Genomic DNA, 13828 nt, shown 5'->3' on the forward strand with positions numbered 1-13828 from the left:
AGTCTTAATCCCCATTTTACAGATGAGGGAACTGAGGCACAGGGAAATTAAATGATTTGCCCAAGGTCACACAGAAGACAAGTGGCAGAGCTGGGATGTTTTCATTCGATGATTTATGTTCTGAAATTGAAGGTTCTCGGGGCATGACTTCATGAATGCTGAGCCTATAAATATGCTATTCAAAACTCTAAATGAGTTTTGGGCCCTCTGTGCTCTATCTAGTAGGCTACACTGCTGTGTGCCCTAGGAGGTGCTGCCTTAATGTCTGTTTTCATTAATTCATTCAATCGTATTTATTGAGCACCTACAGTGTGCAGAGCACTGTACTAAGCGCTGGGGGGGTGCAGCATAACAATAAACATACATTCCCATTTTCATTATACAGTTTGGAATTATGGAATGTTCTTCACAGAGCACGAGTGTCTTCTGAGTCTAGAACCCAATCCACCAAACTGGAGTAAAGCAGAAAGTATGAGAGTAACCGGCAAACCTAGCCCAGCTGGGAAATAACAGGAGAATGCTAGATAAGATGTGTTTACATTCAAAGGTGATTTATGTTCTTCAGTTGAAGGTTCTCAGGGCATGACATCATGAATGTTGCACCTATAAATATGCTATTCAGAACTCCAAATGAAGGCAGAAAATGCTGCCAAGAGCATTGGTTCCGGCTTCTCCCTAACTTGAGTGGGAGGTAAGCTGTTGGGGACGCTTTCCTGCCCTGTGCTTCAGCTCCAGGGGAAGGAAGGGAGTCGCGACTGGCTGGGCCCTGTTTCAAGCAGCGTGGCTTAGTGGAAAGAGCACAGGCTTGGGAGTCAGAGGACGTGGGTTCTAATCCCGGCACCTCCACTTGTCTGCTGTGTGACCTTGGGCAAGGCACTTAACTCCTCCGGGCCTCAGTTACCTCATTTGCAAAATGGGGATTAAGGCTGGGAGCGCCATGTGGGACAACCTTATTACCTCGAATCTACTTCAGCCCTTAGAACAATGCTTGGCACATAGTAAACTCTTAACCAATACCATTAGTATTATTCAAGTGGGGGAACCTGCTCTGGGTGGTAATAGTTTCCTTTTGGACTTCAGAGAGTCCTCTGTAGTTAGGCTAGGGTGGTGGTGTGGGCGGGTTAGGTTATCTTAATAATAATAATGATGGCATTTATTAAGTGCTTACTGTGTGCGAAGCACTGTTCTAAGCACTGGGAAGGTTACAGGGTGATCAGGTTGTCCCACGGGGGGCTCACAGTCTTATCCACATTTTACAGATGAGGTAACTGAGGCCCAGAGAAGTTAAGTGACTTGCCCAAAGTCACACAGCTGACAATTGGTAGAGCCGGGATTTGAGCCCATATCCTCTGACTCCAAAGCCCGGGCTCTTTCCACTAAGCCACACTGCTTCTCCAAAGGGATGTCTCGAGAGCACGAGACTGGCCTAAGACAAACGTCTTCCCGGTCCAGTCTGGTCCGTTTCATCAGTGCGGGTGCTGGACAGTTGGCGTCATCCTCTGCTGGGCAGCTGATCAATTGTCTAAGGGGGCAGGAGAGTGGGAACTGGGGTTTGGCTCCCTGGAGCGACTTAGCCCCTCTCTTTCCCCTCTCCAGTCCGTACTTCATTCTACTGTTGAGATCGTTTTTCAGAAAAACCATGTAGTGCATATCTCCCCATTCAAAAACCTCTGCAACAAACTCCTTACCACTGGTTTTAAGGCACTCAGTCAACATTGTCCCTCCTGCATAACCTCACTGCTCTCTTATTACAACCCAGCCAGGACACTCCTCTAACACCAACCTACCCCCCTGTATCTCGATCTCATCTAGCCTGCGACAGAGGCCTTGCTTTTACCCTCCCTGGGGCCAGGAACTCTCTCCCTCTTCATATCCAAAAGTCCACCATTCTCTCCACCTTCAAAACCCTTCTAAAATCACGTGTCCACCAAGCGGCTTTTCCCTGAAAAGGGATCACATCCGTCAGCTCTGTTGCAGTGTATTTCTGAAGCGCTTAGTACAGTTTGAGTCACCCCCTACTCCCCATAAGTAAGCGCTGGCTCAAGACAGCTGCTGGAGTGTGGAGTTAGCCTTGAATGAGCTCATTGGGGTGAGGTAAAGGGGGGCACTTGGTCACGGGAATCCTCTGGCAGATGGCAGAAAGAGCCAGTGGCCATCAAGACTTGCCCAGAGGTGTCTCATGGTAACGGGTATGAGCTGCCTGTCACGTGAAGGTGCCTAAAGCTGGCTAGCAAACAGGAATTACAGGAACGTCTGGGAATAATGGGGCCATCGGGACCGTCTTGGGATAAAGCCCATGGGGAAGGCTGGCTTGCATTTCCTGTGTTGCTTTATGCAGCTGCAGTCAAGAATTAGAATTTGGTGACTGTTACCACTGTTGTTGCTTAGTAAGTGGGAATCATTTATATCATTTGCTTTTGGTCGTTTGATATGAACACAAATTTGGAGCAAGTAGATTCAGTGTAGGGAGAATTGGTTTTGCATAACATTGGGTAGGACATGTTGCAGCTGTCTTCCCTTTGACCCTACATCTTCCTCCAGTTATTGCCCCATCTCTGTCCTCTCCAAACTCCTTGAGCAGCTTGTCTACGCCCACTGTCTCCTCTTCCTCTCCTCCAATTCCCTCTTTGAACCCCTCCAATCTGGCTTCCACCCCATCCATTCGAAAGAAACTGGCCTCTCACCAGTGACCACCTCCTCTGGCCAAATCCAATGACTATTAGTCTGTCACAATCCTCCTTGACATTTCCGCTGCCACGGACACTGTGTACCACGCCCTTCTGGAAACACTATCCAACCTTGGCTTTATTGACACTGTCATCTCCTGGTTCTCCTGTCTCTCTGGCAGTTCTTCTCGGTCTCATTTGCGGTCCCTTCCTCTGCCTCCCACCCACTAAATGGGGGGGGGGGGGGGGCGGCGGCGCCTTTAAGGCTTAGTTCTGGATCTCCTCCTAGTCTCCATCGACAACCACTCCCTTGAAGAACTCATTTGCTCCCGTGGCTTCAGCTATCATCTCTATGTGATTATTCCCAAATCTACATCTCTAGCTCTTTTTCTCTGCAGTCCTGCATTTCTTCCTGACTGCAGAACATCTCTACTTGGATGGCCCGCTGACATCTCAAACTAAACAAGTCCAAAGCAGAGCTCCTTATCTTCCCACCCAAACCCTGTCCTCCCGTGGACTTTTCCGTCACTATAGACAGCACCGCCATCCTCCCTGTCTCCCAAGCCCATAACCTCGATATTATTCTCAACTCATCTCTCTTTCAACCCAGACATTCAGTCACGAAATCCTGTCAATTCAGCCTTCACGGCATCAAATCCACCCTTTTCTCTCCATCCAAACTGCTACTCTGATAATGCAAGCACTTATTCTATCCCACCTTGATTACTGCATCAGCTTCCTTGCTTGCCTCCCGTCTCTCCCCACTCCAGTCCAAATATCATTCCACTGCCCAGATCATTTTTCTACAAAACCATTCAGTCCAGGTTTCCCTATCCCTTGAGGACCTCCAGTGATTGCCCATCCACCTCCGCATCAAAAAGAAAACTCCTTACCTCGTGTTTTCTGAATACAACCCAGCTAGATTACAACTTCTCCCCTCTAATGCCAACCTACTCGCCATACCTCTGCCTCATCTGTCTCACTGCCAACCACTTTCCCACATCCTGCTTCTGGCCTAGAATGCCTTCCCTCTTCATATCCAGCAGACAGTCACTCTCCCCATCATATCCTTATTCAAAGCACATCTCCGAGAGGCCTTCCCCAACTAAGCCCTCATTTCCTCGTTTTCCATTCTCATCTATAGCTCCCTTGCACTTGAATTTATACCCTTTATCCACCCTCCTCTCCGCCCCACAGCACTTATATACGTATCCTTAATTTTATTTATATTAACGTCTGTCTTCCCCTCTAAACTGTAAGCTTATTTTGGACGGGAAAAGTGTCTACCAACTCTACTATATTGCACTCTCCGAGTGCTTAATATAGTGCTCTGCACACAGTAAGCGCTCAATAAGTACGACTGATCGATATGCTTCCAAACCCCGGCCCAGCCTGATTTCTGCACTGTAACGTTCTTGGTGCTCTTGCAGTTTTATATAATTTAAAGCAGTGAGGTAAAAATGAGTGTCCAGGGTGTAAAACGCCTGCTAAAAATGACATAAACAATGATTAGGAAGTCTTCTGGAGAAGCAGCATGGGCTAGTGGATAGTCAGAAGGACCTGATTTCTAATCCCAGCTCACCCCTTGTGTGCCGTGTTACCTCGGGCAAGTCACTTCACTTCTCTGACCCTCAGTTACCTTATTTGTAAAATGGGGATGAAAACACCCCCATGTGAGGCAAAGACTGTGTTCAACCTATCTTGTATCTACCCCAGCACTTAGTACAGTGTCTGGTACACTTAAAAATGCCATTAAAAAAAAAGTGCCAGTCATGGTGAAATCTTCAGACCATCTCTCCTCTGATCCATTGAATCAATGATGTATTATAACATGATTTTTTCCATAACCCAGGGTTTACTGACTTATTACTCACCAGCCACGTATGAGCCAGTCAGCATATATGCACACCCACTGACTTGACACCAAGATGACAAAGCTATTATTCATTCAATTGTAATTTTGGAGCGCTTACTGTATGCAGAGAACTGTACTAAGCGCTTGGGAGAGTACAATACAACAGTAAACAGATACAGTCCATTCCCACAACGCGGTTGCAGTCTAGACAGGAGGAGACAAATATAAATAAATTACAGATATGTACATAAGTGTTGTGGGGCTGGAAGGGGGGTGATGAACAACGGGAGCAAGTCATGGTGATACAGAAGGGAGTGGGACAAGAGGAAAGGGGGGAGTGTAGTCAGGAAAGATGTCTTGGAGGAGATGTGCCTTCAGTGAGACTTTGAACGGGAAGGGAAAGTAATTGTTGGTTTTGACGGGGGAGGGCATTCCAGGCCAGAGGCAGAATGTGGGCAACATATAGAGATGGTCCCTACCCAATAACGGGTGCACAGTCTAGAAGGGGGAGATAGACAACAAAACAAAAGAAGGGCATCCAAGTAGAGATGTCTTGAAGGCAAGAGGAAATGCGAGACTGCAGAGAGGGAGATCAGATGTAGATTTGGGACTCCTCCGGATAGAGGTGGTCTTTGAAGCCATAGAAGCGAATGAGTTCTCCAAAGGGAGTGGATGTAAATGGAGAAAAGAAGGGGACCCCCATAGTTAGGGGTTGGGAGGTAGTGGAGCTGTTTAGCTAAGAATCCAAGGCCAAAAGCTGAACAGAAGCGGGTCACCCCTTTGAAGTGGAAAAAGGCTTAGGGGAAGCCAAGATGGTGGCCTTGAGCCTCACAAGGAGATGAACTCGAGCCAGTTGTCATCCCCATCATGTCCTTCTCACGCTCACTTCCCTCCCCAGATCTGGTGCTGCCTGCAGGGCCACATATTGGCTAAGGCTGGACAGGAGATACCAGCACAAGGGGCAAAATCATCCATTGGACTGGGGTCTGGGTACACTTATGGCAGGCTCCCAGAGGTGACTGATCTCCAGGCAGCTGAGTTAATTGGTGAGGAGAATGAAATTGAGATGTGACTCTAGTTCTTTCTCTCTCTCTCTCCCCTCTGTCTGCCTCTCTTCCTTCTCCCTCTTCACCACCACCTCCATTTTTGTCAGTCAATCATTGGTATTTATCAAGCACTTGCTATGTGCAGAGCAATTTATGTAATCGCTTGGGAGAGTACAGTAACGACAGAATAGGTAGACACAATTCCTACCAATAAGAAACTTACAATCTAGATGGGGAGACAGACATTAAAATCAATTACAGGTAGAGGAAGTGACAAAGTATAAAGTACTTTATAAAGTACTGGCGATGTTGTGAAGGTAGAACTGATAGGATTTAGTGATGTCTTAAGTACGTGGGTGGAATGAGAGAGAGGAGTCAAGGATAATGTCAAAGTTACGGGCTTGTGAGACAGGAAGGATGGTGGTGCCGTCAACAGCAAAGGGAAAATGAGAGAGAAATGTTCCAACAATACTTCTAGCTTGTTCAAAATGGTACTACTCGAATTCCCACCCAAACCCTGTCCCTCACCCTCTGACTTTCCCATCGCTATAAACAGCACCACCACCTTTCCTGTTTCACAAGCCCAACCTTGGCATTATCCTTGACTTCACCGTTCTCATTCAACCCACATATTCAATCTGTTACCAAATCCTGTCAATTCAGCCTTCACAACCTCGTTAAAACCCTCCCTTTCCTCTCTATCCAAACTGCTACCACTTCAATCCAAGTGCTTATCCTATCCCGCCTTGATTACTGCATCAGCCTCCTTGCTGACCTCCTTGCCTCTTGCCTCTCCCCATTTCAGTCCATACTTCGCTCCGCTGCCTGGATCATTTTTCTACAAAGCAATTCAGTCCTTGTTTCCCTGCTCCTCAAGAACCTCCAGTAGTTGCCCATCCACCTCTGCAGCAAACAGAAACTCCTTACCGTTGGTTTTAAGGCACTCAATCAGCTTATCCCCTCCTATCATAGCTCCCTGATTTCCAACCGTAACCCAGCCCGCATACTCCTCTCCTCTAAAGCCAACCTCAGTCTTACCTATCACGCCGCCAGAAGTAGTGTGGCGTAATGGAATGAACGCAGGCCTGGAAATCAGAGGACCTGAGTTCTAATCACAGCTCTGCCGTGTGACCTTGGGTAAGACACTTTACTTCTCTGTGCCTCATATTCTCCTGTTCTCCCTCCTGCTTATACCGTGAGCTCCATGTGGGACAGGGACTGTGTCCAACCTAATTAACTTGTACCTACCGCAGTGCTTTGAACAGTGTTTGACACATAGCATGTAACACACACACAAACAAAAACCCTCACCCACATCTGGCCTCTGTCTCTGGCCAGCAGCTCCCTCCGTCTTCATATTCTACAGACACATTCACTCTCACCTTCAAAGCGCATCTCCAAGAGGCCTTCCTTGACTAAGACTTAGTTTCCTCCTCTCCCTCTCTCTTCTGTGTCACCTATGAAAAGGATTTGCACCCTTTATTCCCCCCTCCCTCAGCCCCATAGCACTTCATGCTTGTATCTGATCCTTTCCGTCTCACAAGCCCATAACCTTGGTGTCATCCTTGACACCACTGTCTCATTCAACCCACATATCCAATCCGTCACCAAATCCCGCCAGTCTCACCTTCACAACATCGCCAAGATCCACCCTTTCCTCTCCATCCAAACTGCTACCACGTTAGTACAATCACTTCTATCCTGGATGGATTACTGCATCAGCCTCTTTTCTGACCTCCCAACCTCCTGCCTCTCCCCACTTCAGTTCGTACTTCACTGTACTGCCCGGATTATCTTTCTACTGAAACATTCAGGGCACGTCACCCCCTCCTCCTCAAAAATCTCCAGTGGTTGCCTATCCACCCGCATATCAAACAAAGACTCCTCACTATTAGCTTTAAAGCTGTCCATCACCTTGCTCCCTCCTACTTCACCTCCCTTCTCTTCTTCTCCCAGCCCAGCCCACGCACTCCGCTTCTCTGCTGCAAGCCTCCTCACTGTGTCTCATTCTCATCTTTCCCACCATCAACCCCTGGCCCATGTCCTACCTCTGACCTGGAATGCCCTCCCTCCTCAAATCCACCAAAAAATCACTCTCCCCCCAACCCCCCTTCAAAGCCCTCCTGAAGGAACACCCCCTCCAAGAGGCCTTCCCAGACTAAGCCCCCTTTTCCTCAGCTCCCTCTCCCTTCTCTGTCACCATAACTCATTCCCTTTGCTCCTTCCCCCCCTTATAATTCTATTTATGTATATGGATGCCTCTTTTCTTATATTGATGCGTCTCCCCCCTCTATCCATTGTGGGCTGGGATTGTCACTATTGCTATATTGTACTTTCCAAGCACTTGGTACAGTGCTCTGCACGCAGTGAGCATTCAATAAATATGATTGAATGAATGAATAATTTATATAATGTCTGTCTCCCCTTCTAGACTGTAAGTTTGTTGTGGACAGGAAATGTGTCTGTTTATTGTTTTATTGTACTCTACCAAGTGCATAGGATAATAATAATAATAATAATAATAATAATTGGCATTTGTTAAGCGCTTACTATGTGCAAAGCACTGTTCTAAGCGCTGGGGAGAATACAGGGTGATCAGGTTGTCCCACGTGGGGCTCACAGTCTTAATCCCCATTTTACAGATGAGGTAACTGAGGCCCAGAGAAGTTAAGTGACTTGCCCAAGATCACACAGCAGACATCAATCAATCAATCAATCGTATTTATTGAGCACTTACTGTGTGCAGACCACTGTACTAAGCGCTTGGGAAGTACAAGTTGGCAACATATAGAGATGGTCCCTACCCAACAGTGGGCTCACAGTCCAGAAGGGGGAGGCGAAGTCGGGATTCGAACCCATGACCTCTGACTCCAAAGCCCATGCTCTTTCCACTGAGCCACGCTGCTTCGTGCTGCACGCAGTAAGCACTCAATAAATACAATTGATTGAGTGATTCCTGTCCTCCAGGAGCTTATAGTTTAGTTGGGGGGCAGATATTAAAATAAATACCCAACCTTAACTTCATACAGTGCTCCAAACACAGTAAGTGCCGAGCAGTTTTTTGATGTGTCATGTGTTTTCACTACATGTTAAGGGTAGAATTTGATGGCAGAATTTTGGAATATTCTTCCAATAACATGAGCCAGTCTGGATGCAGAGCAGCATAGTGTCAGAAGAAACAGGCACTCAGTGTTAGGTGAAGTGAATATTAAAACCTAAGTTTTCCTTAATTCAGCATTCTGTAAGGATTCTAATTTCACTTTATAGGAGAATTGTGTACGTCGCTAATGAGAATGCCAAAAGAGGGGGAAAGGCTTGCTTTTCTGTTCTGCTGCCATCCCTGTCCTTTTCCTGTCTTTGGAAAATCCTTAGTTCCCTTGTTGGTTCCCACAGGATTGGTATTCCTTCAGCTTTCTGTGAATCTAGCAGCAGTAAGTCGGTGCATTACTTGTGATTTCTTCTCTCCATTTCTGGTGGAGTTTCTGTGGAATGGGCATTGGGAGGACACTGGATTCCTGGTCCAGGTCTCAGTTTACAATGCTGCAGGTTTTCTCCTGAGGTGTCCACTGAGTGAAATGGTGTACCGGTAGAAATGAAACTAAAGCAAAATAACTAGTAACTTTTGGTTTGCGCCAAGATTTTTAGATCCCAGCCCAGCTTGAGAACATGTTTGATATTTCCTCTCATCTCTTAGACCAGAGAGCTTCTCCATCTCTGCCACCCTCCTCCCCCTCGGGTGGTAACTGTTGCAGCCATACAAATGTCCCTTGAGGGTGTTAGCTATGGTTAAGTGCTTGCCTTGTGCTAAGTACTTGAGCAGACACGAACCAAAACAAGTCGGAAGTGTTCCCCGTCTCCCATGGGGCTCAGCTGAACGTTCGATGTTCCGATCATCAACTTTGGGGTTCCTAGCTAGAATCTAACAGTCTGATGCTATGTTCATTATCCTATTGGCTGACGGGATTCTTCCACATAGAAATTCCTTTCCAACCAAACAAAATGGCAATAGGAAAGGAAAGAACGGACTGTCTCTTCTTTTCTTTTTCTAGATGGGGCCTTGGGAAAGGGGCAGGGAGACGGTTGGGCTCAGGGAGGGTTTTCAGATCTAGAAAATAGCTTAAAATCAAATGATTTCTGTTCCACTATCCATTCAGTGTATGCTCTTATAAAGATTTGTTTTCCTCAAAGAAGCTGCGTTTTTTTAAGAAAAGTGTCCAGTAACTTCTCTTAATCCCCTGAACTACAAAACTGTTATTTGACTTTCTTTTCCTTTTTTTTTGCCTCAGATTTAACTGTGGAGTCGAATCCGTCTGACCACCCCAGAGCAAGCACAATTTTCTTGAGCAAGTCCCAGACTGATGGTAAGTCTCCATACTTCCATTTCAGAGAGGAGAACATCAGAAACTTGTAGTGGGTACCTACACACCCTCAATTACCCAGTGAGGGTTCACTTAAAATCTGTAGAGAAGCAGCGTGGCTCAGTGGAAAGAGCCCGGGCTTTGGAGTCAGAGGTCATGGGTTCTAATCCCGGCTCCGCCGCTTGTCAGCTGTGTGGCCTTGGGCAAGTCACTTAACTTCTCTGTGCCTCAGTTCCCTCATCTGTAAAATGGGGATTAAAACTGTGACCCACGTGGGACAACCTGATAACCTTGTATCTATCCCAGCACTTAGAACAGTGCTTTGCACCTAGTAAGCACTTAACAAATACCATTATTATTATTATTATTATTATTATTATTATTATCATCATTGACCAATGCCATGGTAATACTCGGGATGGTATTGGGAAATTCCCTACCTATTTATGTTGTCATTGCATTATTGCCTATCAGGGCAAACTTCTGATGTGGCAAAGCTCCGCTCTTCACTTCAACAAGTATTCTGTCGTCAGTGTCTGTTCAGTAAATTGATGATGATGATGGAATGGGGGAGAGTACAATTTGGTGTTTTAGGAGATAAGCAAAGTATGGAGCTTAGCAGGAATCCGTTTGCTTCCCTACTCCCTGGAACCTTTCCCCGAAAGGTGACTATGCTCTGCTTTTTAACTTTTTTTTTTCTTTTTTTCCTGTTTTTTTTTTATCTTTTACAAAAAAGAACCGACAATGAGCCATGGTTCTCTGGGCTAGGACCCTCAGCAGTAGTATTCATTAATCACTTATTGTGTGTAAGACCCTGTACTAAGCAGTGGGGAAGAATTAGGCCCAATCCCTGGCCTTCAAGGGACTCAGTGAGCTAAAAACATGAGGGGACTGATGACAGACAGTTGTATGAGATGATGATGATGGTGATATTTGTTAAATGCTTACTATGTGCAAAGCACTGTTTTAAGTGCTGAGGGGATACGAGGTGATCAGGTTGTCCCACGTGGGGCTCACAGTGAGGTGCAATGTCAGACTAGGTGCCAAGCCCCAGGAGGACCCTTGGGATCCAATTTTAGCACCATTTAGATGGTGATGATGGTATGGGTCGGGACCGTCTCTATATGTTGCCAACTTGTACTTCCCAAGTGCTTAGTACAGTGCTCTGCACACAGTAAGCGTTCAATAAATACGATTGAATGAATGAATAATTGTAGTATTAAATGCTCACTGTGTTCCAGGCACGGTACTAACCACTGGGGTGGCTTCTGTCCCCTACATTCCACCGAAACTGCCCTCTCAAAGGTTACCAATGACCTCCTGCTTGCCAAGTCTAATGGCTCCTACTCTATCCTAATCCTCCTCGACCTCTCAGCTGCCTTCGACACTGTGGACCACCCCCTTCTCCTCAACATGCTATCCAACCTTGGCTTCACAGACTCTGTCGTCTCCCAGTTCTCCTCTTATCTCTCCGGCCGTTCATTCTCAGTCTCCATTGCGGGCTCCTCCTCCCCCTCCGATCCCCTTACTGTAGGGGTTCCTCAAGGGTCAGTTCTTGGGCCCCTTCTGTTCTCTATCTACACTCACTCCCTTAGTGAACTCATTCGCTCCCATGGCTTCAACTATCACCTCTAGGCTGATGACACCCAAATCTACATCTCTGCCCCTGCTCTCTCTCCCTCCCTTCAGGCTCATGTCTCCTCCTGCCTTCAAGACATCTCCATCTGGATGTCTGCCCGCCATTAAAACTCAATATGTCCAAGACTGAACTCCTTATCTTCCCTCCCAAACCCTGCCCTCTCCCTGACTTTCCCATCACTGTTGACGGCTCTACCATCCTTCCCGTCTCACAGGCCCGCAACCTTGGTGTCATCCTCAACTCCGCTCTCTCGTTCACCCCTCACATCCAATCCGTCACCAGAACCTGCCGCTCTCACCTCCACAACATCGCCAAGATCCACCCTTTCCTCTCCATCCAAACCGCTACCCTGCTGGTTCAATCTCTCATCCTGTCCCGACTGGATTACTGCATTAGCCTCCTCTCTGATCTCCCGTCCTCCTTTCTCTCCCCACTTCAATCTATACTTCACGCTGCTGCCCGGATCATCTTTGTGCAGAAACACTCTGGGCATGTTACTCCCCTCCTCAAAAATCTCCAGTGGCTACCAATGAACCTACGCATCAGGCAAAAATTCCTCACTCTCGGTTTCAAGGCTGTCCATCACCTCGCCCTCTCCTACCTCACCTCCCTTCTTTCCTTCTACAGCCCAGCCCACACCCTCCACTCCTCTGCCGCTAACCTCCTCACTGTGCTTCGTTCTCGCCTGTCCCGCCATCGACCTCCGGCCCACGTCCTCCCCCTGGCCTGGAATGCCCTCCCTCCGCACATCTGCCAAGCTAGCTCTCTTCCTCCCTTCAACCCGTACTGAGAGCTCACCTCCTCCAGGAGGCCTTCCCAGACTGAGCCCCCTCCTTCCTCTCCCCCTCCCCACCTTCCCATCCCCCCTGCCCTACCTCCTTCCCCTCCCCACAGCACCTGTATATATGTTTGTACAGATTTATTACTCTATTTTACTTGTACATATTTACTATTGTATTTATTTTATTTTGTTAACATGTGTTGTTTTGTTGTCTGTCTCCCCCTTCTAGACTGTGAGCTCGCTATTGGGTAGGGACCGTCTCTATACGTACCAACTTGTACTTCCCAAGCGCTTAGTACAGTGTTCTGCACACAGTAAGCTCTCAATAAATACGATTGAATGAATGAGGTAACTAAGGCACAGAGAAGTGAAGTGACTTGCCCAAGATCACACAGCATTTGGAAGAAAAATAGGATCTTTTACTTCTAAAAAAGGAATGTGTCTATCAAGACTGTTTTTATTGTATTCTCCCAAGCACTTAGTATGGTGCTCTGCAAACAGTAAGAGCTCAATAAATATTATTGATTCATTAAAAACAGGTTGGTTACCTTTCAGCCTCCAGGTAAATGGCTTACCTTCACTGTATTGTGCGCCAACTCTTCTGAAAGATTAGGGGTTGTCGGTTATCACACACCCCTCAGAATCGCTGATAGAAGGCTCAGGCTTCTCATGTGGGACGAGAGTGGAAGAAGAAATTGAAGGAAAAGTTTTGTTTCTTGCACCATCCATTTTGGCATAATAGTAATATTTGATAAGTGCTTCCTGTGGGCTTAACACTGTACTAAACGCTGGGGTAAAAGAAAATGAGATTGGGCACAGTCTCTACTCCAAAGGAAACTCACAATTTAATGGAGAATAATTATGGCATATAAGTGCTTACTATGTGCTAAGCACGGGGGAAGGTGCCAGATTATAAGACTGGACATGCTTCATCTTGGTCCTGGGAAACATGATTTTTCTTATCCCCATTATCAGATTGGGAAACTGGGGCCAAGAAAGGCGGGGTTACATCCAGGGTTCCCCAGTAGGCCAGTGGCACAGCTAGGAGCTGAAACCAATCAATCAATCAGTCAATCATATTTATTGAGCGCTTACTGTGTGCAGAGCACTGTACTAAGCGCTTGGGAAGTACAAGTTGGCAACATGTGTCCGTGACTCTACTAGTCAACGCTGCCTCCCAAGCCTCATGAATGGGGTGGTTGACACGGAAGGCACTTTCAAGAACAGTGCTTTGCCCATAGCGCTTAATAAATGCCATCATTATTATTATTAATAGCACCTATTTCAGTATTCCTGGGCTTATTGTTTTCCTGTTGGGTAAGGCAAAATCTGTTCAGCCCTAATGCATTGATGTTATTTTTAATAAGTGACTTGGGTGCTGCTGTGAAACAGTCCTTCTGGCTAGAAATTGGTTGTTGGACCCAGGAGGAACTAAGCAAACCATTTATTCAGAGGTCTGCTTGGGAATGGGGAACATGACAGA

General features: G+C 46.7%; 1 protein-coding gene across 1 annotated transcript in view; it reads left to right on the plus strand.

Annotated features, from left to right (window-relative positions):
* Nucleotides 1-13828, plus strand: part of CCNYL1 (cyclin Y like 1) — a 75340-nt gene that overhangs the window by 29923 nt on the left and 31589 nt on the right. The window contains exon 2 of the mRNA XM_038766759.1: nucleotides 9854-9928. Coding sequence (XP_038622687.1) covers nucleotides 9854-9928 — 75 coding nt within the window. The remainder of the gene's footprint in view (nucleotides 1-9853; nucleotides 9929-13828) is intronic.

The sequence above is a fragment of the Tachyglossus aculeatus genome, chromosome 25 (genome assembly GCF_015852505.1).
Source record: "Tachyglossus aculeatus isolate mTacAcu1 chromosome 25, mTacAcu1.pri, whole genome shotgun sequence".
In the NCBI taxonomy this organism is placed as follows: Eukaryota; Metazoa; Chordata; class Mammalia; order Monotremata; family Tachyglossidae; genus Tachyglossus; species Tachyglossus aculeatus.